This window comes from Corythoichthys intestinalis, chromosome 13 (genome assembly GCF_030265065.1).
Source record: "Corythoichthys intestinalis isolate RoL2023-P3 chromosome 13, ASM3026506v1, whole genome shotgun sequence".
In the NCBI taxonomy this organism is placed as follows: domain Eukaryota; kingdom Metazoa; phylum Chordata; class Actinopteri; order Syngnathiformes; family Syngnathidae; genus Corythoichthys; species Corythoichthys intestinalis.
The window spans coordinates 1,240,317-1,262,438 of NC_080407.1; the positions used below are offsets into that span (position 1 = coordinate 1,240,317).

Sequence of the window (22,122 nt, forward strand, 5' to 3'; positions counted from 1 at the left end):
GCGCGAGCGCCCGGATCGCCATGCCGCGCCTCAGCGGGACGGGAATCTGCCAGGCACCTGACTGGCCCAGAGCTAACGCTATATCGTGATGAGTTACGACATCGGGGGATGGAAAAGTGCAGAAGGTATAGGAAGTTTTAAGAGGGCTGCGCACTCAGGGGGAGAAATCCACAGTGTGCCTAAGCAATAAAATCTCGCTCATGTGGAGTGTGAGGAAATTGGCGAAGAAGTTGCCACATCAGTGCTCACGGGAAAGACGGATGAGGTGAAGCTGACACGACAGGCAGGAAATAGAGCGCGGGGGGAAAAAAAAAGGGAATACAACATGTCCACAGAATTCTATGCACACGCTGCATCTACTTAGAAAAAATATTTTATTGAATCCGTGACAAGAACAGCAGCACAGGCGAGAGCACGCGCTTCCCGCTACATCTCCGTCATCCAGAAGCAAAGTTTTCGGTCGCCTCCCATCACGCACAGCGGGAGCGTGCGGTGCCAGCTCAGGCCCGAACCCACCGTCACCGAGCCCACCGTCACGGGCTGGGATCAGAAGGGAAAAAAAAAAAAAGCCGTCCTGAGAAGCTGTTTAAAAAAAAAAAAACTACCTGCTGGCTTACCTGCATGATTGGAAACATATGATGCATGCACGTCTCTATTGTATGACCAGAGTTTGGTGTACATGATAAATATAAGTAAGTCTCATGAGTATCATTTGTTTTGAAACTATGTACCGTATTTAATGGACTATAACTTTTTTTTCTCTCTCTCTCCAAAGTATGCTTGGGCGTGCGATTTTATTGTCATAAAATATAATGTCATTTTAATGTTTGATCTTGGTCTCTGAGCAAAAAAAAAAAAAAAAAAAAAAATGCAACTTTACTCCAGTTTTTCCTTTTCATTACCTCTGCCGATAGGTAAAACCTACAGAAGGTGGAGCTTATGTATTTGGTCTGTTTGTTTGTGCCCAAGATAACTCAAGAACGAATCAAGGGATTACTACCACCCCTGCAGGATATGTTTGTAATGTGAAACGGAAAAAGCCGTGACATTTTAGATAATGAGGTCAAAGGTCACGGAGGTCAGAAAAAGAATCTCGCCATCACGACTTAGCCAATTTAAATCAAATTGGCAGGGTAGGTAATATTATAGGAAAAAGTATACCTCTCAAGTCTGTTTAACTCATCGGCTGCCATTGTCGGCGACAGACGTCCAATCCAGTTGAACCGGGAGAATTCTTTCCGGGAAGCTCTCCCGTTTCGAATGGATCGGACGTCTACCGGTGATAATCTTATTTAAATTCACAGCAGAAGGCTGAAAAGAGCCGCACGATCGGACGTCTATCAACGTCAACGGCACCGAAAGTTGATCACTGACTTGCGGGTGGCCAAGATGGTGGATCAAAAGCTGACTGTTGACCTTCCCGAGACATCCGGTGGTGGCGAAAAGATTTTCTTGGACTCGGGACCACCTGAGGAAAAAAACAAAACAAAACACGACAGCCCTTCATAAAACACTCGACATTCAAAAGTCAATTGCGGTGGCAGGCCTACAAAGCAGGATATTTGCTTGCAATTCACACGTTGACGTCCGCCCAGGTGAAATAGTTCCAAAATATTCAATATTTTTGGCCCCATTTGCACGCCATCTCGAAAATTTATTCGCACAAAATCCACAGCATAAACAAGAGATTACGACTCTCTGTCCAGCCTTTAAAAACAGGCCGTACTCGTAATAATCAGCTGAGCAAACAACGTAACGAGCGATACGAAGGATATTTATAGAGTTATTTATGCGAAGGGGATGCCGGTTTTGTGCTTTTGCCGCGTGTCAATGCAGCTGAGGCCGGAGGAAAAAACAGGTGGTCCAAAATGTTGGCAGGAAAAGTTTCTTACTTGAACTGCTGGGCTTTATCTCTGTGCGCCGGCCTTTTTTCTTGCGGGTAGCTGCGAACACAAGTGGAATTTTTGGCTCGAGCGTCTTAGAAAGCGGGGCGGGGCGAGGCGAGTACGAGCTCAAACCTGGAGCGGGTGATGTCCCAGATGATCCAGTCGCCGCCCGCCACCGCGCCCACTTTGACGGTGTTGGCCAGGCACCAGTCGGCGGCGCTTAGCGGCGACTGACCGCAGTCCAGCGACAGGATGGCCTGCTGGCTCACTAAATCGTAGAAACGGACAGTGCCCTTCTTCTCCGCCACCATCAGCTGAGGACGACAAAACAGTCACTACGTCTGACGTTTTTGCTCTAACTCTTTCGGTGCTGTTGATGGTGCGAGACTTCCAATTCGCTTTGAACGGGAAGGGCAAATGTCAAGGCAGATTGGACATCTCGCGGCACCAATGACACCGCAAGAGTTCAAATCAGTGTTGTTTTTGGCAACCCTTTTAATTGTCATCTTTGTTTTAGTCTTTTGGACGACAATACTTAGGCGTCTTAGTCATATTTAAGTCATCTCAAAATGTGTCTAATTTTGAGACATCTGCTGTAAATTAAAAAAAAAAAAAAACTTTAACAATTAATTAGGGCTGTCAAAACTATCTCGTTAACGGGCGGTAATTATTTTTTTTAATTAATCACGTTAAAATATTTGACGCAATTAATGCACATGCCCCGCTCAAACAGATTAAAATGACAGCACAGCGCAATGCCCACTCATTACTTGTGTTTTTTGGAGTTTTGTCGCCCTCTGCTGGTGCTTGGGTGCGACTGATTTTATGGGCTTAAGCGCACATGAGCATTGTGTAATTGTGGGTAATCAACAATGGCGGGCTACTAGTTTATTTTTTGATTGAAAATTTTACAAATTTTATTAAAACGAAAACATTAAGAGGGGTTTTAATATAAAATTTCTATAAGTTGTACTAACATTGATCTTTTAAGAACTAAAAGTCTATCCATGGATCGCTTTAACAGAATTTTAATAATGGTAATGTCATCTTGTTGATTTATTGTTATAATAAACAAATACAGTACTTATGTACCGTATGTTGAATCTATATATCCATCTTGTGTCTTATATTTCCATTCCAACAATCATTTACAGAAAAATATGGCATATTTTATAGATGGTTTGAATTGCGATTAATTACGATTAATTAATTTTTAAGCTGTAACTCGATTAAAAATTGTAATCGTTTGACAGCCCTACAATTGATAAGTTTCAAACCATTTCGAATGAACATTGACAGACGAGCACATATTGTAGCGTCTATCTACAAGGACAATGCCAACTTGGTGGAAATGCACACTCTGCAGGAAAACAGGACATTATTTTCAATTAATCATACCAACCTGGACGTCACGAACTGTAGGTAAAAAAAAAAAATGTCCGAAAGTTAGCATTAGCCTTGAGCGAAAGTGAACGATACGCTAACGCTATGAGTTACATTTAGTGTGTGATGATCAGTGTTGGGCACGTTACTTTAAAAAAGGAATTAGATATAGTTACTCACTACTTCTTCCAAAAAGTAACTGAGTAAGTGAATTTTGTTTCTTTTGTGTGTGCATGCTCGAAATAAAAAAGTTTAATCATCATCATCAATTACTCTATAGTAAAAGTAACTAGTTACCAGGGAAAGTAACTATTTCCGTTACTTTAAAAAGAAGTTGTTGTATGTCAAAGAATTTGACATTTTCTGAGCAGTATTCGAGTCAGTTGAATAGAGAAGAACAGACAGGTAGCCAGCAACAGATTTATCCTACACCTGAAGTTCAATAAAAATAAGCAGATTTGAATTGCTCACCACAGATGTCGACAAAAGCTTTGCCCCGGGACATAAATGACACTTTATATGCACATTTTCCTTTAATTTCGACCAACTTGAAACAGTGTTTATATCTCCACCTCGTCAAGGACAAATTTTCCTTTGAATGTTCTGCCATCATATCCCTGTGCATCTGTTTTGCGTGTGTGTTTGCCGCACGCGCTGTTCCGGTTTTTGTGTGAAAACACCGGCTCTTTTTTCTTTTCTTTTTTTTTTTTTTTTTTAAAACAAACTTTATTAACATCAAATACACATAAACAAACATAGGGCGAGACAATTCACATATAAACAACCGGCTCTGAAGTACGTGTGCTGCTCGAGCATTTACGTCACAGAATGGGGAATCACGTGAGATCTGACAACAACGCAGCCATATTGGAAGCAGGTTTGGCTTGCGGGACATTAAACTTTAACTTGCCAGTTCGATAAAGAGACAAACTCGTTCCTAAGGCGAAGAACAGATATGTGATCAAACTTAAGGATGTGAACAATGTTGACCGAGCAAGCCGAAGACAAATGGAGTAAAGATGTCGACGGGCTTCCACAACTACGCGAAATGGACATTCTGCTGTATTTATTGTTTGGTGTATGTTACTAAACTCATCAGCGATTCCGAAATTACAAATCGCTACAAAGCTACGAACAGTTTTGCTGCGGATGGGTTCAGGACCTGCACATTATGGACCGTATCAAATGGCAACTCCTTCATTCTTGCAACCATTTTCATTGCCATGAACCCGAACGCACCCCAAGTCCTGGATGACAAATAAACAGAGCAGAGTAGACTCGCTACGGCTGGTAGTTACTTCAATTTATTCAAAGTAAGTAACGCACCACTTTTGACCGTCAGTCGGAAAAAGTAATTAGTTAGATTACGCCGTTACTGAAAAAATAACGCCGTTATGTAACGGCGTTATTTATAACAGTGTTATTCCCAACACTGGTGATGATCACTCAGCACAGACCTTTGAAGGCTAAAGCAACGTTGCATATTCTCTCTGGCCAAGAAAACAAATCTTACCGTGTGTGCAAGCCTGCATGGAGACTGGAGACGACACACTGGCGAGTAGGGAAGGGTAGTGGGGGTGCACAGCACGTCTCACGAGCACACCCAACCAGACACTGCGACGATGCAGGTTAACTACACGTAAAATGTCACACATTGTGAACACGTGACGGAAACTATCGCGCCTTTTTGTGACATTCGTCTCGATATGTTTTAGTCTACCAAAACACGTTTTTCGTTCGTTATCGGCTCGTCATCGTCATGAAAAAAAAAAGTGGTCGTTGACGAAATAAAAACGACGCTGGTTCAAATCGAACTGAAGGTTTCTAAAGTGAGGATTTGTTCGTGAAATAACGTCAAGGCAGCTAACGAGTTAACGGCGGCTACCTGGAAGATTTCCTCCGGGTGCCAGCACACGCTGATGCCAGGAGAACAGAGTCGGAACGTGGCGCTTTCATTGCCGTCCAGGTCCCACACCCTGGAAGAAATGACAACTAAATACCTTGGATCGACAATTCTTGTGCCAACATACAGAAAAACGAGTTTTTTTTAATTGGCCTGCTGCATGTTCTTATAAAAATGGACTACTCCGGGAGGTTATGAGAAACTGATGTTAATACATGAAAAATAAATACATAACAACAGTCATAACACTGGTCATTAAGTTTTTCATTTTCTGCTGCATTGTATAGTTTTAATTTTGTCAGATTTGGATTTAGCACCTTAAAATTCCATAAGACCAAGTGTTTGCTTTTAGCACATTGCATAAAAACAACTTGAAGTACTTTTTATGTACTGTATGTGTCCCTCAGTGGGAAAGAAAGGAAAGTTTGGATATCCCCCACGAGCTAAAATTTGCTATCCTGGATACAGGCACTTGATTTTACAGCGCTGACGACACTTGGAATTGTTGCCCCGGTGCGGACTTGACGGTTTTACTACAGAACTTTTCACTTAGTTTTACAGTAGGAAAATGACAATCACTGTTGGGGAAAGCAGGCCAACAGGCTTTTGTGATAGCAAAAGCAGCTCAGTCAAAAAAAAAAAAAAAAACACCAACAGACGTCATGATGGACTTGGACGGGAGGGGAGATGCGGTTCCGAGAGACGTGGATCTCTGGTTAACCGCCTCGGAATGAGGAAAGGTGGAGAGGAGGGCAAAAGGGGGGGGGCTTGCAAAGACGGGAACTGTCGGATGAGGTCACCTCGCACGCTGCCTCCCGCAGATGTGCCCCATTTCACTTGACAATATTACACCCTTCCCCAGGAAGAATATTCCCAGCTGACCCTCACGAGATCACGACGGCAAAACAATGACCGGGCCGTATTTTTCCGCAGACCGCCGGGCCGGTGGAAGAGGAGCGCCGTTGCACGCAACTCGAGCTGCGCCAAAGTGCGGTCCGCCGCTCTCCCCTTCAAACGGGGCTCCGCGGTCGACAACAACAACAAAATAAGAAAGACACACGACACCGTCGACCCGCTGAACGCTGCAACGCTCGGGTCGCGCCAAAGGACATCTGAGGGTAGATGGAGCAAACATGGAAATCTACTGGGCCGGTCTCCATGCATACTTGTACATAACTTTGACCTTCTGTGACCCCACTGTTTAGCTCATTGGACGGTAGTAGGCCTGCAGCTATCGATTATTTGAGTAGTCGATTAATCGATGAACTATTTCGTTCGAATAATTGAGTATTCGTATGAGGAACATGAAAAATTAAAATACCTGAGCTTAAAAAAAAACAAAAAAAAACAAAGAACAATTGGCTAACTTACATAGCAAAAGTCCGCTAGCTTAAATGCTATAAAACGCAAAGGTTTTTGTTTTTTTTCAGAATGCTATTAAAAATGGTTCAGACACATATTCCCTCAAAAAAATGGCTGAATATACCGATAAACTAAATTATGAATGCATTAAAAAAACATTAGCTCAAACAAAAACTTATGTTGGTCCTCACATGGAGCAGCTGGATTCAGCCATGTGAAATGAGGCAGACTGGGGCAGTGTATCCACCCAAATCAATAAAACTAAATGCAAACACTTTCAAAATAAAGCATTACAACGCCACTTTAATTAAACGAATACTCGAAGCAGCAAAATTTAATTTGAATCTTCTCTTTTTCTTAATCGAATCCTCAAGTTAATCGATTAATCGTTGCAGCACTAGACGGTATGTCAATGAGTTAAGTGACTGGTTAAAAAGCTACCATCTGCATAAACACATTCCTTGGCAATTTCTCCAGAAATGACATTTTGTAAGGCTGTAAAAACCTTAGTAATCATGGACTTTTTTAGTTCATCATGAGCATGTTGATAACATTGACGCCAAGACATCACTGCATGTGATTTAAGGAGAAAAGTGAAACAACGCTCTCTATAAAGCAGCAGGTGCCTGTCAGCTGTTTACAGTGAACCCGGTCAACCCTAAATCCCAGCAGGAGCCAGTCGTTCCCCTTTTTGCTCTTTAGGTGGCGCGTCGGCCCGCCGACTGCTCGTCTGAGCTAAGAGAAGCAAAGTGTCGAGAGGGGAGGACGTGGGCGGGGCCCGGGCACTCTCTCAAAAAGCAAAAGTTGTCATCCTCACAGATACAGACATTTCAGTCATGGGGCTAATTCAACACGATAAAACAAATCTAAACTTACTGTATAAGGTTTGCACACACAATCTTCCCGTCATTTTAATCGCCCCTCCCAGTCAAAATGATTAGGACATCCCGTGCCTTAAGTGCCAGCCCATGAGTTATTAGGTAATATTCTCTTATTTATATTTTACAAATTTTGAAAGAGACACGAACTATAATTTTTTGGGTGAACGCATTATTTTTGCACCAAACAAGAGCACACAGCAAAAGGCACCGGAGCTATAAAAAGCTTAGACGAGGAAGTATGACGAAGCTTATGTAGCATTTGGCTTTGAATTTTATTACAATGGAAGCAAGGAAAGACCAGTCTAATAACTGTGTCTAAAAATGTTTGCACGGACAGCAGGAAGTCAAAGCAATTGAGATGTCACTAAGTATAACACCATTTATCATTTAAAGACATTTGAGCCCAATCACACTGATAAGCTGCTGGATTTTTTTTGCGAAAACGTGCCGAATATTGCCAACAATCGCTTTGTCAGTTTTACATCTGTAAACCAGTGAGCACTGTTAGGATCATATAAAGTGGCATACCAAGTTGCTCAGTGCAAACAAAAAAAAATCCCCACAACATAGCATAGGAGCTGATATTGCCTGTAGCAAAAATAAAAAACTGTCCCTTTTTTCGGTCAAACTGTTTGACATACTGTATCGTCCTCATGAGTTAATGTTGCTAATCAATTCAAATTTTATTTTTCAATGTCAAATGGTCAAAAAGTGAGAGTGTATTTTTACAGTTTGGATTAGGCCTGCACAATATATCGTTTGAACATCGTCATCGCAATGTGCGCATGCGAAATAGTCTGATCGCAGGACGAGCTAATTATTTTTTTAATGTAAATTTTTGTTTTTCATCATAAAAGCAGCAATTGTGCAGAGACATTGCTTTCTGGATCCCTTTTACACCAATCGTCATCATTCACAAATAAAACCCCTACTAATACTAGGGATGTCCCGATAGCATATTTTTATACCCGAGTCCAAGTCACCTGATCTGGTGAATATGCCGATACCCAGTCCCGATCCGATACCGAAAAACTGCAGTTGAAAACGGCAGTTGTTTTTTTAACGCTAGCGCTGCAGAGAACAGCCTCTCACTTACAGAATGAATGGGTTGCTACTGACCTAGCGAGGCGCCTCTAGCCAGATCAAAGCTACAAACCTGTCAAACATCACAATGAATGGGTTGCCACACTTCAGACTGTGTACTAAGCTTAACGATGATTACCGTAATTTCCTGGATATAACGCGCACTTTCCCCCCCCCCCCCCCCCCAAATCAACTTGTAAAATCATGGTCCGCATTATAAACGGGTATAAGGATGGAGACAGAAATATATATATAAACCGATTTTTTTTTTATCGACACGGCCACTTTGTGTTGAAGAAACGTACGCGGCGACCCGTTGCCGACCATTACTGTACGTGACGTCAACATTTTGTTTCGGTAATACTTCACTCTAATCGGCCTAATGATTTCGTCTGTGTTAAATTCGGCTTTTTTCACTCTTCATGAAGCAGAGAATTTAGTTTCTTGAACTCATTTGAGTCATTGCAGCTCGGAAACTCAGACCATAACAAAGACGTTCCTGTGTGTGTCCGTCAACTATATCTGTCCCTCGGGAAACTCAAACCCAAATAACAATAGTTCCTATTGTTACTGTCGTGTCGACAGCGATGATCTCTCAGATTTCCGATTTATGTTCTCACTTTCATTTTACCGTATCAATCCATGGAAGAAACATTTATTCATCATGATGAAAGGAGCAAGTTATACAGCAGCCTTTAAAAGAAAAGTCACATCTGTTTTGTTTTCTCTTGGATTCTGGTAAGTTGGGGAAGTTGTCAAATCATATTATTACCGTAAATATTGTCAGTTTATGGTAATGTTTTGAACTACCAATGTGCTATGCTTGTGCTGTGTTTCACCAGTCAGTAAAATGACATTTCTGTATCTGTACACGAGCTCTGTTTTCTTGTATTCTTCTATTTATTGGTGCTAAAATTAGGACCAAGAAAAACAGTTTGGTCCCACTGCTTTTCAGGAAGGAGCGTGAGAGGCTGTTTGAGCATGAAGCAGAAAAAGATAAATATATATTCTTTAATAAAAACCCAATCCCGACCCTCTGAAAAAATGGTGCGATCGGCCCATTTTCGATCATGTGATAGGATCGGGACATCTCTAATGAATACAGTGTGGTCATAGTGAGTCAACCAAAGTCTTCCCAAACTGAGCTGTTCAAGTCTGGTGAAAATTCTTTTAGTTTTATTATCACAACATACTGCATATCGCAATATATCGCAAACACCCCAAAAATCGCAATGTTAATTTTTTCCAATATCGTTCAGCCCTAGTTTGGATGTGACTTTTTTTAAAATCCAGGCAACATTGATGTGTTTTAAGTCTTTTCTGTTACAAACAAAACAATGTTAATGAACTTACACTTTATTGCAAGTTGATCTACATTACTTGTTCCCCTTTAATATTAATAAAGACACAACGTTATGCAGAAGTGTACTTATAATAATACATTTAGAGACAAATGATACTATTTACATTACAGGCAGAGAGACAGTTGGGGTGCGTGAAACGTTTATATCTCTTGGGTTGGGGGGAGCGTGACAGAAAATAATTGAGAAGCACTGCTATAGACTGTTAAGTGAAAATAAGCCATTTGATGTGATGATGCCATCCATTTGCCATATGTATTTAGGAACAAAAATGGCTATTTTTACATCAAAAGGCCATTTGTGTGTCAGTGTTATTTTTACATGAAAGGAAACGACTGGAAAAGAGGACTTAAATAGACATTGTATTTGACTTCATCTTTTGAGTTCACCACCCAAAAAAATTGGAAGAGTACACCATTTCCATTGACGATATTAGACAAAATTTGCCTGTAAAGACAAAAAACATGAAATGTTTTCTTCGCAGTGTCCAAATGGCTTTTTAAATGAAAGCTCGCAATCAAAGCCACGATAAGCATCACTGCTCGCCTTTTGGGACAAAATGTCACCAGATTTTTCAAAGTCTCGACCCGCTTTTTCAGAGAACTTGGGTTTGGGAGAACAGCAAACATTCAAACGAGCTCTGTTCCGACACCATCTGTCACATCTGTCCTATCCAAAGGTTTAGTTTGCCTAAGAGGGCTGAAGCTTGATCCTCTTCCTCGTGCGTCTTGTGCTGCTTTGTGGTTTTTTTTCTCTCTCTCTCCGGCTGCGAGTGGATGGAAACATTAGCAGCAAAACAAGCAGCTAAAAAGCCGCTGACAAGCCCAAGAAAGGCCGTCGTGGGGCCCTCTCCGGGGGCGTGTCCCGGAGGTGACCCTTGCTACTCCTTCTCGCACTTTTTTTTTTTTGGGGGGGGGGGGGCGCTAATGCCCCCCTCCGCACTCATCCCGGAGAGAGCGAAAAACCTTCTGCGGCTAATTGGATTTCCATATTTGAGCAATTAGCTCGCAAAACAGCTCGACGCTTACGCACGGTCACAGCGGAGCGTGTTGTGCTTAGCGTCACGTTTCACTGTGGAAACACGGCCGGGACTTTCTGAACCCGTAACAGAAGAAGAAGAAGAACAGAACTCCAAACCAGAAACCGGGGGCCCCGAACGTAGCGTACGTAAGCAGCGGGAAAAAAAGAAAAGGAAAAACAAAAACAAAAAAAACGCAAACCTGCATGTGTGGTCATCTCCAACGGAAGCGATTTGCTTCCCTTCGCTGGGCTCGAACACCAAATGATTAACGTAGCCGCCGTGGCCCTCCATCTCCTTGGGAGAGAGACAATTTTTTTCAGGGGAATACCATCAAACGGTGAAACATTTTGGCACAGCAACACCTAAAGGTTCGAGGAAAATTCATGGAAAACATCAAACTCCCATGTCTTATATAACCTTTTGAGCATCTATTCTTTATCTTCTGTAAAGAATTATCACTTTCAAAGGCAGCCAATGAGTTCAAAATCAATATACCTCGTCGGCTAGCATTTATGACAGGAATCCATTTGAAGTGGGAGGGTTCATTCGCTGCCAACTCTCCCACTTCAAATGGATTGGACGTCTGCTCGTGATAAACTCACTTAAGGAGTTTCATTCCGTTTTTGGATTGGACGTCAATGGCGCCGAAAACGTACCTTGACCTCGAGTCGATCCTGAAGGTCCGACGTCAACAGTCTAATTTTACCGTCGGGGGCCGCCGTGCAAACTCTGCAAAGACACAGAAGACGGCGTGTGAAAACGTAGCAAACACACACACGAATGAAGCGGGGGGAAAAAAAGCACGTCACTCCAAAAACGCACTTTAAGGCTGTAATTGCACGCTAATGTAAATACGAGAGAGAAACAAGAAGGATTCTCTCCCCCGCTTTCCTCTAATCAGACACAGCGTTATTATTCACACAATTACACTGACAGGCAAAACACACAACGCGAGAATTGGCAAGAGATGTTGTCGGCGCGGGCCGCACATTAGGATGTTATTATGAGGGATGTCAAAGCAAAGTGATGGATGTCAAACAATGGGAAGTGCTCAAATTATGCGGCACGAAAAGGTAACAGTGCAGGAAAAATCTGTAGAAACTCAAAAATACCATACCTACAAAAAATTTGGGGATAGCAAAGCGCACAAAAGTTGTTTACACTTTTGCCAAAAACGTACCCATTGGCGTTACGGCTAGGGTTAGATTGAGTGGGTCGATGGCGATCTACGTCAACGCCATTGACCGCCATGTACGTCGATGTCATTTACGTCTTTATACGTCCATGCCATTGCAATAACTTTCCATTTTGAGGTATTACATAAAGTCATCTGCTGTCACTGACTTCCCATATTTACTGGGAAGGGCTAGCAGCAACCATCCGATCACTACTAGCCCTTTCCAGTTCAAATTAATGACGTCTATCACCGTCAATTTTCACTGAAAGAGTTCATCTGCCCAGCAAAAGTGAGATTTATGATGCTTTTCTTATTTTGCCTCAGCTCTCATTGTATATTCCGAATAAATAATAAGTCAATCCTGATGTCTTTCCTGGCAGCTTCAGCGTCTAGCCATCAGGGCAATAACAAACGCGCTCGGGACCTTATGCAACGACGGCGCGCTGACGCCGGGACCCTCTGACCTGGCCGGCCAATTAGCGGAAGAGAAAGTGCTGCCGTCTAACGCTACTTCAACACAGCTGCTGCTTGTCCTGGATGGAGTTATGAATGAATAATCGCAATCTGGACATCAAGACGCTTGTCTGACATCTCGTATTTGCGCTTACGTAACACTGACGCATATGTGAAGAGCATTAATACTAGGGGTGTGACAAAATATCGAAATGGTGCTATATCGTGATACTTTGTATCCCAAAAGGTTATCGATATGCACAGGCGAATCTACTATTCAGGCAAAGTAGGCGATCACCTTAGGCCCCCAACCAGTAGGGGGCCCCCAACCAGCTGCCCTTGCCCCAACGAGCAAGGGCTTGGGCCACCGGACCCAGCAGCATCCCCAACTATTCGTCATAATTCTGTCAGCATACCAAACAAACAAATAACAAAACAAAAAAGAAAGCCATTAGAATGCTGCATTTATATTTTCTCTCCCCCACACACACGCACTACAATGGACTGTTCCACGACGACGGACTGCGTATCAGTCGCTTAGCTTCATTTAGCGCCGTTTAGCATCGCTTAGCTGTTCGTTAGCTTAACTTAGCTCTCCCGTGTTTTTCACGCAACTAAGCTCGCTAGTTTTACAGTTCACTTGCTACTTTGCATGTCAGCTAACATTTATTTCGAACACATGAGCGAACGTGCTCTCCATAAGAGCCAAAGTGCAGTGAGGGAGAAGTTGAGAACAGGCCGCTAATGCCTCTTTTAACTTTCTTATTCTTCTTCAAAACGACATAAAATACACGAAAGCACACCCTGTGGTGAAACAACGCAGTACAAAATTACCTCATTGGCTGCCACTGACGGCCATTCGTTCATTCGCTGCCATCCCTCCCACTTCAAACAGATTGGACGTCTACTAGTGATAAACTCATTCCAATTCACAGCAGAAGTTTGTTTTTCTGTTTATTAGTTTTTTTGTAGAATATTCTAGAATGATTTCCTGACCAATGTATCGAAAATCGTTTTATCGCTCTATCGTCAGATCATCGTTATCGTGAGCTTTGTATCACAAATCGTATCGTATCGTGAGGTACAAAGAGGTTCCCACTCCTAATTAATACACAGAATAACCAAATTTTGGGTAAATTCCGACCCTGAAGAATGAATACAAGGGCTCACAATCATCTATTCTTTATCCTCTGCAAAAAAAAAAACAGCCAAAAATGAACAGAGAGGAGACTCTAATCGACTTGTTTCAAGCAAATAATCAGCTAAGAATTGCACTACTTGAGTCAAGAAAAATCTCACTACCTGATCATGGGAATCCGGTCCAGATGGGACTCTGGGCTCCAGGCGAGCGCATCCACTGGCAGTTCGTGAAGAAACGCACGGACAACGTTGAACTCCACTCCCTCCACGTTCATGTCCTCCTCCTGAAGGATGACTTCATTTCATCATCCCAAGACAAAACAACACCAAATGGATGCCGCTCACGTTTTCGAAATTAAACCGACAACGACGAATATCGTCGCTCGGTGCCGATGACTCGCCTGGAATAGGCAGGTGGCCACCACCACGTACTGGTTGCAGCTGTAGGCCAGCAGAGAGGCGGGCGTGCCGGAAGCGAAGGGACTGAACTCCACCGCGTGGACGTAGTTGTCGCACGGTACCGTGTAGCTGGGACATCTGCTGGCGTCGCCCCCTCCGCCCACCGTCTTGCCAAAGCTCATCTTGGACATCAGCCACTGAAACATATGGCGGAAAACACTCAGGTGACTTGAAGTTCTGCTCCGAGACCCCCAATTTGGCCAAATTTCTAAATTGTCCGATATGCATGTGTGATACATCATTGGAAAGCTTAAAATCTCAATTTTCTGGGGGAAGAAGATTTTTGAACAGGAGGGCGATTTTTGAAACATCAAAACCCTATCTGGAGGTGTGAGAACGCAAGAGCAGAATTACAGACACCATGACTTTAACGAGATATTATCGCGTACTTACCTTGTTTCGCTACAAAAACTCAATGTAGCATGTATCACCGAGTGTCAAGACACAGCTGTGAATGGCCACAGGTGAATTTTTGGGGGGTTTTATGGATGAACATGGTAATATAACAAAGGTCGCGATGCAGAAATCGCAGACATCAAGGACTGGTCGAGATTTTCTTTTTCATATATTTACCCTTTTAAAAGTTGTTTTCAATTTTTCTTTGTTTGAATCTATTATTTATCATCTAACATATCGGAGAAAATGCGACAGGTAAGAAAAAAATACAATTAAGCGATAGTTATGAGGTAGATATCCGTGACTTTTTTACAGACACCATTTTTTTCATTTTGACGTTATTTGTCTAAAAGTTTAAAATATGTGAGTGAATAAGTTTTTTTTTTTTTTTAAACGAAATATTAGACATCAATTAATGATTCTAAGCTAAAAATGACATTTTGAATCATAAATATAATTACCTTCGTTTTATGGCTGGGTTGAAACAAAAGCGGTTGCACGACATCTGTAAACGGGGGTTTCCAGGGTAAAACGGACAAATTAAAAATAGTTTGGGCGCTTCATGCGCCATGAATCTGCTATGGCAGCATATAGACATATTGTTCCATCAAACACAACAGTTCTTTTGGCTTAAAATACAGCAGTTTCTTTTATAGAGGAGTGCAAGAGCAGAAACTGCTTTTTCAGTCTTGTCTGTGTTTTCTCCCATATACAGTACATTCATTCACAATATACAAGTGGAACAGAGCGCAAGGCGGTCCCCTCGTTAAAAATAAAACACAGAACCGAATCCTCTTTGTTGAAGAAAAATGGGAGGCAGTCTCAGTTAAAATGTCAGGGCTCTGTTCTCCTCAGGGCATTGGTGGAGCCTGCATGAAGTAGAAAAGTTTTTAAAATGAACTAAAAATGATCTGTCCACAAACTGTCATTTGCATCATATCAAGTCAGCCATCTCCCTCCTAGTCTAAGTACTGTAAATTGTCATACATTATAAATATATATACAATATATTACCCCTTGCTGCTAGTCACTTATTCACTTTATTCCCAGTTTGTGTAGCCTGTAACCTGTGTTGTTATATTAGCATCATTGTACTTATGTTTTATGCGACGCACGTTATGGCAGGGCTTTAAATCTCGTTGTACTCTGTAAAATGACAATAAGGACCTTCTATTCTAACTCTAAAAATCCCGTAAAGTGTCTTTATTGTAAAATACATGAACACTGATGTCTCTCAATAACACACAACAAGACATTCAAAATTCAGACTTGTAAGCCGTTTTAAAGACTTTACCGTGCGCACCAAAATCGATGAAAGCTCCCTTTAGTTTCACATTTGAATTGCGACAAAATAAAGAAAGACCAAATATTCATATTTTACCTTTATCTCAGAACGCTCCCTTGTCAAAAGAAGCGCGTGTGCGTCCCGTCAAAGTCTTCCGGGTTTTCTGCCGGAATCTACCACTATGGCACAAACTCGGGGGGTATATCAGTGACTAATTTAATAAAAGAACGATTAAATGTATTCTCAGAACCACTTTATTGAATTTTTATAGATTGTGTTCGAAATATTAGCATGGCTGAGAACATAACCTCGTGTTTTAAATGATATGCTAGTTAAAAATTGAGCTATAAAACGTTGTTACGGTCTCCTGTAAGACGATTGGTTAGTTAGTTGTACGTCACCGGCTTTAAATTTTTAAATCAGCTGCTTTCTTCTCCGTGGACCTTGTGGGTGCTTTAAGGGTTGAATTTACAAAAAATTGCAGGTAAGTTTATACGAGCAACAATTCAAATCAATTCACATTGTTTTACATAATATATTTACATTTTAAAAATATTAGGTATTTTAGTGTTGATGAGTGTCATCTAGAAGAAAATGACATTGAATGATCATGTTTTGGTGCTATTGACGGCAATAGACGTCCAAACCATGCGGGGTGCGAGGTTTGCACGGAATGGAATGATCGCTGCCAGCAGCCCACTCCAAACGGATTGGACATGTATCGCCGTCAATGGAATTAAATGCAATTAGTAAAAAAAGTGAATTTGTGGTTTCAGTGAGCAATGGCGGCCATCGGTGAGGGTTTGAAGCAGATGCTGAGAATTTTTCGGCGAGAGAGCCACCGCTCGCCGGACTCTGAGAGGACCACAGTGCACGGGGCCGATGCCATGTTGATGGTGCTGCAGCTGGTTGTGGCCCAAGTCAACAAACAAGTGAGTACAATCCAGTAAAAAAGCTGAAGACATCCATTACCTCTCACACGCAAGACCGGAACGCTCTAACATATTCCCAAATTGCCTTACCGGAACTAATAAAGTCATCAGAATCAGCGTGTGTGCGAGAGCCTGTCATTGCGTTTCCACTGACAAATTGCAGCTCTGGCTGTTTTTTCTCTCGGTGACAGCAAAGCGGAGAGTTCCAAGCGGCCCTCAGCGACGTTCTGCTGGCGTGGAAAGACTTACTGGCGGACAGACTGGGCCTGAGGCCCCCTGACGACGAGGCCTCACGAGCCGAGAGACGCGACGCCATCGCGAAGGCCTACGAGGCCTTTCTGAAGCGCTCCAACGCCGTGGATCTGGTCCACGTCGTCGTCAAGTACGGAAGCATCAGGCGAGATTCGGACCCCGAAGAGCTTGTCGGTCCTGTGAGTAAAACATCTGGAGAGGCACTAGGAACATTGGAGCTCCCCCCACCCCTGATTCAAGTATTTACTAATATTTTGCAGTAGATCTTAAAGTTAAATTTAGTTCTGGGAGAGTCGATTTTCTCGGAACCTTTGATCTGGATCACACAGATTGTGACACATAAATCTGACATCCCTGCATGAAACCGTCATGTGTTTTGGTTTAGAACAAAAGGCGTATTATTAGTCCTAATTTTATTATCCTGAGACTAAAGTTCTTTTCTGAGCAAATAAAGGCATTTTTTCAGAGTGGAAGGTTGTAATTTTGGAATTCGCTTGTCAACATGGCCCTCGTTATACTTTCACATCCAAATATTACGACTACGTTGAAAAAATATGACTTTCTTCTCGTGAGATCACAACTTTTTAAAATATAACTTTGTTCCTGTAGTGATTAGAAAGACCATCTTTGTCTGCTGTAGACGTAACTTCAATGTAAAAGTTGACCTTTTTTTCATTTTTATTTTGCAAAGGCCCAGCTCTACGACTTCCTGTCAGGCAGCACGATCGTCTCGGACGCGTCCGTCCCGTCAACGCCGCCCCCAACGGTCCGAACGTGCGGCTCTCGTGTCAAATCCGTGGTTAGGAGAGTGTTTCTCTCCTACCTAAGCTTACTGGTCAACGCCAAGGACGACCTGGCGGTGGCGCTCACGCTGAATGTTCCCGCCCGTGCGCTCGGCCGACAGACGTTCGCCGACGTCAGGCACGCGGCGAGCCGGAGCGGCATGTCCCTGTTTTTGGTACGCGACTCGGGCTCGACACTTCCAGTGGCGTTGAAGATGACGATTTTAAAGTCTTTAAAGTTTCTCTCTCACATGTCTATTGCCATCAAAGAGTTAACTAGGTTCTCCACATCTTCAGGCAGTGACATCATTCGTGAGGGCCATCCAGCTCGGCGGCAAGGGCTACGCGCCGGCGCCCTCGGACCCGCTCAGAAACCACATCAAGGGTCTGTCCGCCTTCGTCCACTTCCTGGACAGCCTGCAGGAGATCCTTGGGGAGACACCGGACCCCGGGTACCTGTCTCAGCGTGTTTTCTTTCTCTGAGTAATCGTGAAGAAGAACGGCAGCTCGCACAATACAAATAAACAGAAATACTTCAGTGTGCTTGTATTCTGATGTTGGCCAGCAACGCAGGTCTGGCGCCACAACACAAGTGCTTATCAGGAATGATTTAGCCTTCAGATCCTGTGAGGGGGCAGGCAGCTCGCAGCAACACGTCGGGGCTCTCGGTTCACGAGACACGAATGAACTTGGACTGTCAGCAAGTGCGCGCGTGCGTTCCGCGTTTATTCGTGCGCTAACACCTTCCGCTGAGAGTTCGCGAACCCTTTATCGGGTATTTACCCTCAGCGGCGCCAATATGTAATCCACTTAACTCGTTGATTGCCATTGACGATGATAGATGTCCTCGATCCAATTGAACTGGGAGGGATGGCAGCTCTCCCAGTTCAAATGGACCGGAATCTCTACTAGTGATAAACTCTTTTAAAGAGTTTGGAATTGGAGCCACGTGATTGGACGTCTATCATTTCCCTTCCAGCGTCTGCGGATCCAAGCTGTTGTGCACCATCCGCGGGGTTCTGGCAAAGGGTTGTGACTTTCGAGACTTTAATTGCGCCACGGAAGAGACGGCCAACCTGTTGAAGGAGGAAATCTGCAAAGTCCAAAAGGACACGGCACACGGAGAAGGAAGCGGAATCAGTCCTGCCAGGGTAACTTCCCTTTTCATAAATGGGATTTTTTGACATCTCAATATGGTTCTTGACTTTATCCCTTCAGCCAAAAGCGTACGCCGTGAACCACGCCACAGCGTACGGCGGTCGAGACACGGTCAAGGTGTTGCTGGCTCTTCTCGACGACGAAGCCGCGGCGCCGCCGACCGCCAACAAGGCCGACCTGCTTTCCGAAGAACAAGCCGTCCTCGACGGTAGCGCGGGCACCTCGATTCTCACCTTGTTCAGGTTGATCAAATCACCGAAAGCACCGAAAAGCTCAGAGGTCCCCTAAAACGGAGCCCCTTCCTCAGGTCTCCTGAGGCGCCTGCTGGATCGTCTCCAGAACCCCTGAAAAAGCGAGTACAAAGCCGCCTGAACCTGCTCAAACCTGAGGTAACGCGGTCACCCTAGCCACATCAAATAATGTCTTTACATGCTGTTGTTTCTCACCACGGTTGTTTATTCTTGCCCCGCCCGAGTAACTTCCGAGTTCCCGGCCGAGCGTTTGCACAGCTGCCTTTCCGCTTCCCGCCGTCCGTCGGCATTAAAAGCGCCTACTGCAGAGGGAGGGGGCTTCAAAGCCCACCGATAGACGCTGACCCGTGGCTGACAACGCGCAGGGTAACAGAGAATAACGCTGAGGAACAGATACCCGATCCTTTTCTTCCCCTCGGCCTACGCTGTTGCTCCTAGCTGGCTGACGCATGCTCGTTGCCTCGATCAATCGCCGCTTTAAACATATTATAGTAAAAACCAGGGAGATAAACCAAGGGGGTGAAGACCCGCACCACCTCTAACTCACCAGCTGCCATTGACAGCACAAGACATCCGGTGCATTTCAGACTGGGGACAAAGGTTCATTTGCCCCTCCCTGTCAAAAATACACTGTCTAGCGGTAGGGTTGCCACCTTTCAGAAATAAGAAATACGGGACGCCCCCCTCGTGCCCAAAGCTGTACAGGCAGAGAAAAAAAGGGACATCCCCAAGACTCCTAAAATGCATAGAAATGTATCTATTCAATTATATTCTGCATTAGTTCAATACGGAACGCAGCATTTAAATCCCAGTTTCGGATCGTTCCTTATTTCAAGGGACAGGTGGCAACCCTATCTAGCGGCGTCAATGGCACTGTAAGACAAGCACATCAGTGCACCCAATCCACATTGTTGCAGCTGACGCGCCGGCCGTGCGAACGACCGCAGAACGCAGAGCGTATGCTAAATTCATTTTGCGCCTTGATGCGATGCCGCCAGCAGATGTCCTCTGGTAATGGTCCCCGGGCGTCCCGCCGCTTCCTCGACTTTTTTGGACAGGGATTCCAGAGGTTTCCCCGTCAAAAGACATTGTGTTTTCAGGCCAAAAACGTGAGCCAAAACCCCATGTGGAAGTGAGTTTTCATTCCCGTTACCTGGTTCTTGACAAATCTTGACTTGGTTCAGGGACTGGACCTTGACTTTGTGCCTAACCAGGTTTCAAGTGAACTCATCTTCTGGCTAGCTTACAGTTGTCAATGAAATTGGACTGCAGGACAGACTGCACACGATCAGCGGATAGGCCGTCGTTCAAAATCAACACAAGAGAGTACACCAAAGTTCAAAGGGTGCCAAAATGGTGGCATTCGGCCTTGACTGCGTGTTGGCTTTCATTTGAAATCGATAGCCATCTTCTAGAAAGAAATATGCATGCAAATCCAGAAAAGTCTTCAAATGTTATTCAATGAAATATTTTTTTCCCCAAACATATTGAGACGAGACCCCGAGCCATCCGATCTCAGTTTGCCTGCACCTACCGGGACGAAGAAGAACGGCCCCTCAATCGCGTTCTGGACTTCCCGAGCTCGAGCCAATTGCCCACCTGCGTACACCCGGCACCCAAACCCAAAAACGCACCCACGACCACAGGTAAAACGTCCATTTTTAAAAAAAAATTTTAACATCGACCGCCAGTTTACCCTTCACCGACCTAATGTTTCTTCCAGCCGAACCTTCCGAGATCGTGCCCCCACTTGTTTCAAGGAGCGGGAACGCCCGCCCCCGACCGGAATCGGTCAAGACTACGTCAAAGAAGAGGATACGGTTGGACGCGGAAATGGAAAACGAGCCTCCGCAGAAGAAGAAACAGCTGATAAAAACTAGGGTAAAAACTGACAAGAAGAAGATGATTGCGGGACAGGCAACAATCACGAGCTTCTTCAGAGTCTGAACACATTTTAGGATTTTACGCAGAATCATGTCACACTCTGAGTTCAGAGCCAAACCTGTTGTACTAGCAATGTGTTACATCACCTGTGACGGCCCACATGTTTTTTGTCTCAGTTTTTGGGAGCATTTTGGCTGCTCCAAGTGAGCCTACGGATGAAACCACACTGTAAATACCTTGCAGAGTTCCATTTCAATAAACTTTTATTTTGTTTTACACACTTGACTCTTAAGTCATTCTCTGCCATTGACATCAATAAACATCTAATCCATTTTCACTGGGATGGCTGACATTGAATGATCATATTTCAGTTGGCGGTGATAGAGGTCCAATCCATTTGGACTGGCAAGGGATAAGATCGCTGCCAGCCCATCCCAGTCCAAATAGATTAGACGTCTATCGATAATCAATGGCAGCTATCGTCCATCAATGGCAGTTAAGGATGCTCAAAGAAGAAGACAGTTATGCCCCTCCCCAGCATGGTCGGTACACTCTTCCGATCATACACCGCAACACTGTGGAGAGAAAACACACAGGGAGCATGTTGGCTGGAAGGTTTAGCGATGGGCTGAGAACATTTCGCACTCACTTTCGATGTCAGTGTCCCGGCGGTCCAGGGTCTCCGTGGGAGGATTGTGGCTCCAGCGTGGATCGTCCATTATGGAAGGTTGGCGGTTGAACCCCCGGAAACGGGACGATCTTCGCTTCGTGTCCTGACGGGAAGAGACTACTTGCACTTCTTTCCATTCACAATAACAACTCATTGGCAGTGATAGAAGAATCGGAGTTGCTTTTAAAAGGAAATATTTTTAAATTGACTATCAATATCAAAATCTAGATAATTCAATTATCCTGAATTTGTTTTCTTCTACTTACCAAGAAGACGACTTTGGGGCTTCCGTCTTCATCCGCGACATCCCACATGGAGTTCCTCCTTAGGGCGGCGTTGTAGTCCACCGGCAGCTCCTCTTCGTCGCCGTCGTCTTGGGTCCCGGCGACCAATCGTCCGCTAA

The 22,122-nt window shown here is 43.9% G+C and overlaps 2 protein-coding genes across 6 annotated transcripts; one reads left to right on the forward strand and one right to left on the reverse strand.

Moving 5' to 3' along the window:
- Positions 1 to 357: 357 nt before the first annotated feature.
- nup37 (nucleoporin 37) lies at positions 358 to 20,495 on the reverse strand. 4 transcript variants are annotated; one of them, XM_057856186.1, is made up of 11 exons: positions 15,887 to 16,111; positions 14,967 to 15,374; positions 13,996 to 14,246; positions 13,813 to 13,934; positions 11,537 to 11,609; positions 11,080 to 11,174; positions 5,155 to 5,245; positions 2,019 to 2,200; positions 1,893 to 1,943; positions 1,375 to 1,468; positions 358 to 540 (listed from the first exon to the last, which is right to left on the reverse strand). In XM_057856186.1, the coding sequence occupies exons 3-11, from the start codon at positions 14,185 to 14,187 to the stop codon at positions 427 to 429; spliced, it is 1,014 nt and encodes a 337-aa protein (XP_057712169.1). In that variant the 5' UTR covers positions 14,188 to 14,246; positions 14,967 to 15,374; positions 15,887 to 16,111; the 3' UTR covers positions 358 to 426. The 4 variants fall into 4 exon arrangements, with proteins under 4 accessions (XP_057712169.1, XP_057712170.1, XP_057712168.1 ...); XM_057856187.1 differs by lacking the exons at positions 14,967 to 15,374; positions 15,887 to 16,111 and adding an exon at positions 20,319 to 20,495; XM_057856185.1 differs by lacking the exon at positions 14,967 to 15,374 and having other exon boundaries at positions 15,887 to 16,110.
- Positions 16,180 to 21,291, forward strand: parpbp (PARP1 binding protein). 2 transcript variants are annotated; one of them, XM_057856184.1, is made up of 10 exons: positions 16,180 to 16,274; positions 16,567 to 16,722; positions 16,914 to 17,153; positions 17,666 to 17,932; positions 18,054 to 18,208; positions 18,736 to 18,907; positions 18,975 to 19,156; positions 19,222 to 19,303; positions 20,658 to 20,811; positions 20,889 to 21,291. In XM_057856184.1, the coding sequence occupies exons 2-10, from the start codon at positions 16,573 to 16,575 to the stop codon at positions 21,110 to 21,112; spliced, it is 1,626 nt and encodes a 541-aa protein (XP_057712167.1). In that variant the 5' UTR covers positions 16,180 to 16,274; positions 16,567 to 16,572; the 3' UTR covers positions 21,113 to 21,291. The 2 variants fall into 2 exon arrangements, with proteins under 2 accessions (XP_057712167.1, XP_057712165.1); XM_057856182.1 differs by having other exon boundaries at positions 16,571 to 16,722.
- Positions 21,292 to 22,122: the final 831 nt, after the last annotated feature.

What these genes read in the sequence shown, in the direction of transcription:
- nup37 (XM_057856187.1), bottom strand. Translation starts at nt 14,187, where the DNA reads ATGTCCCAGCTACACGGTACCGTGCGACAACTACGTCCACGCGGTGGA. An exon ending in GATAAAGCCCAGCAGTTCAA is followed by an intron (nt 1,469 to 1,892) that starts GTAAGAAACTTT and finishes TTTTTTCCTCAG; the next exon opens with GTGGTCCCGAGTCCAAGAAA. An exon ending in ACCATCTTGGCCACCCGCAA is followed by an intron (nt 541 to 1,374) that starts GTCAGTGATCAA and finishes TTCTGATCCCAG; the next exon opens with CCCGTGACGGTGGGCTCGGT.
- parpbp (XM_057856184.1), top strand. Translation starts at nt 16,573, where the DNA reads ATGGCGGCCATCGGTGAGGGTTTGAAGCAGATGCTGAGAATTTTTCGG. An exon ending in GCGGAATCAGTCCTGCCAGG is followed by an intron (nt 18,908 to 18,974) that starts GTAACTTCCCTT and finishes TTATCCCTTCAG; the next exon opens with CCAAAAGCGTACGCCGTGAA. An exon ending in AAACGCACCCACGACCACAG is followed by an intron (nt 20,812 to 20,888) that starts GTAAAACGTCCA and finishes TGTTTCTTCCAG; the next exon opens with CCGAACCTTCCGAGATCGTG.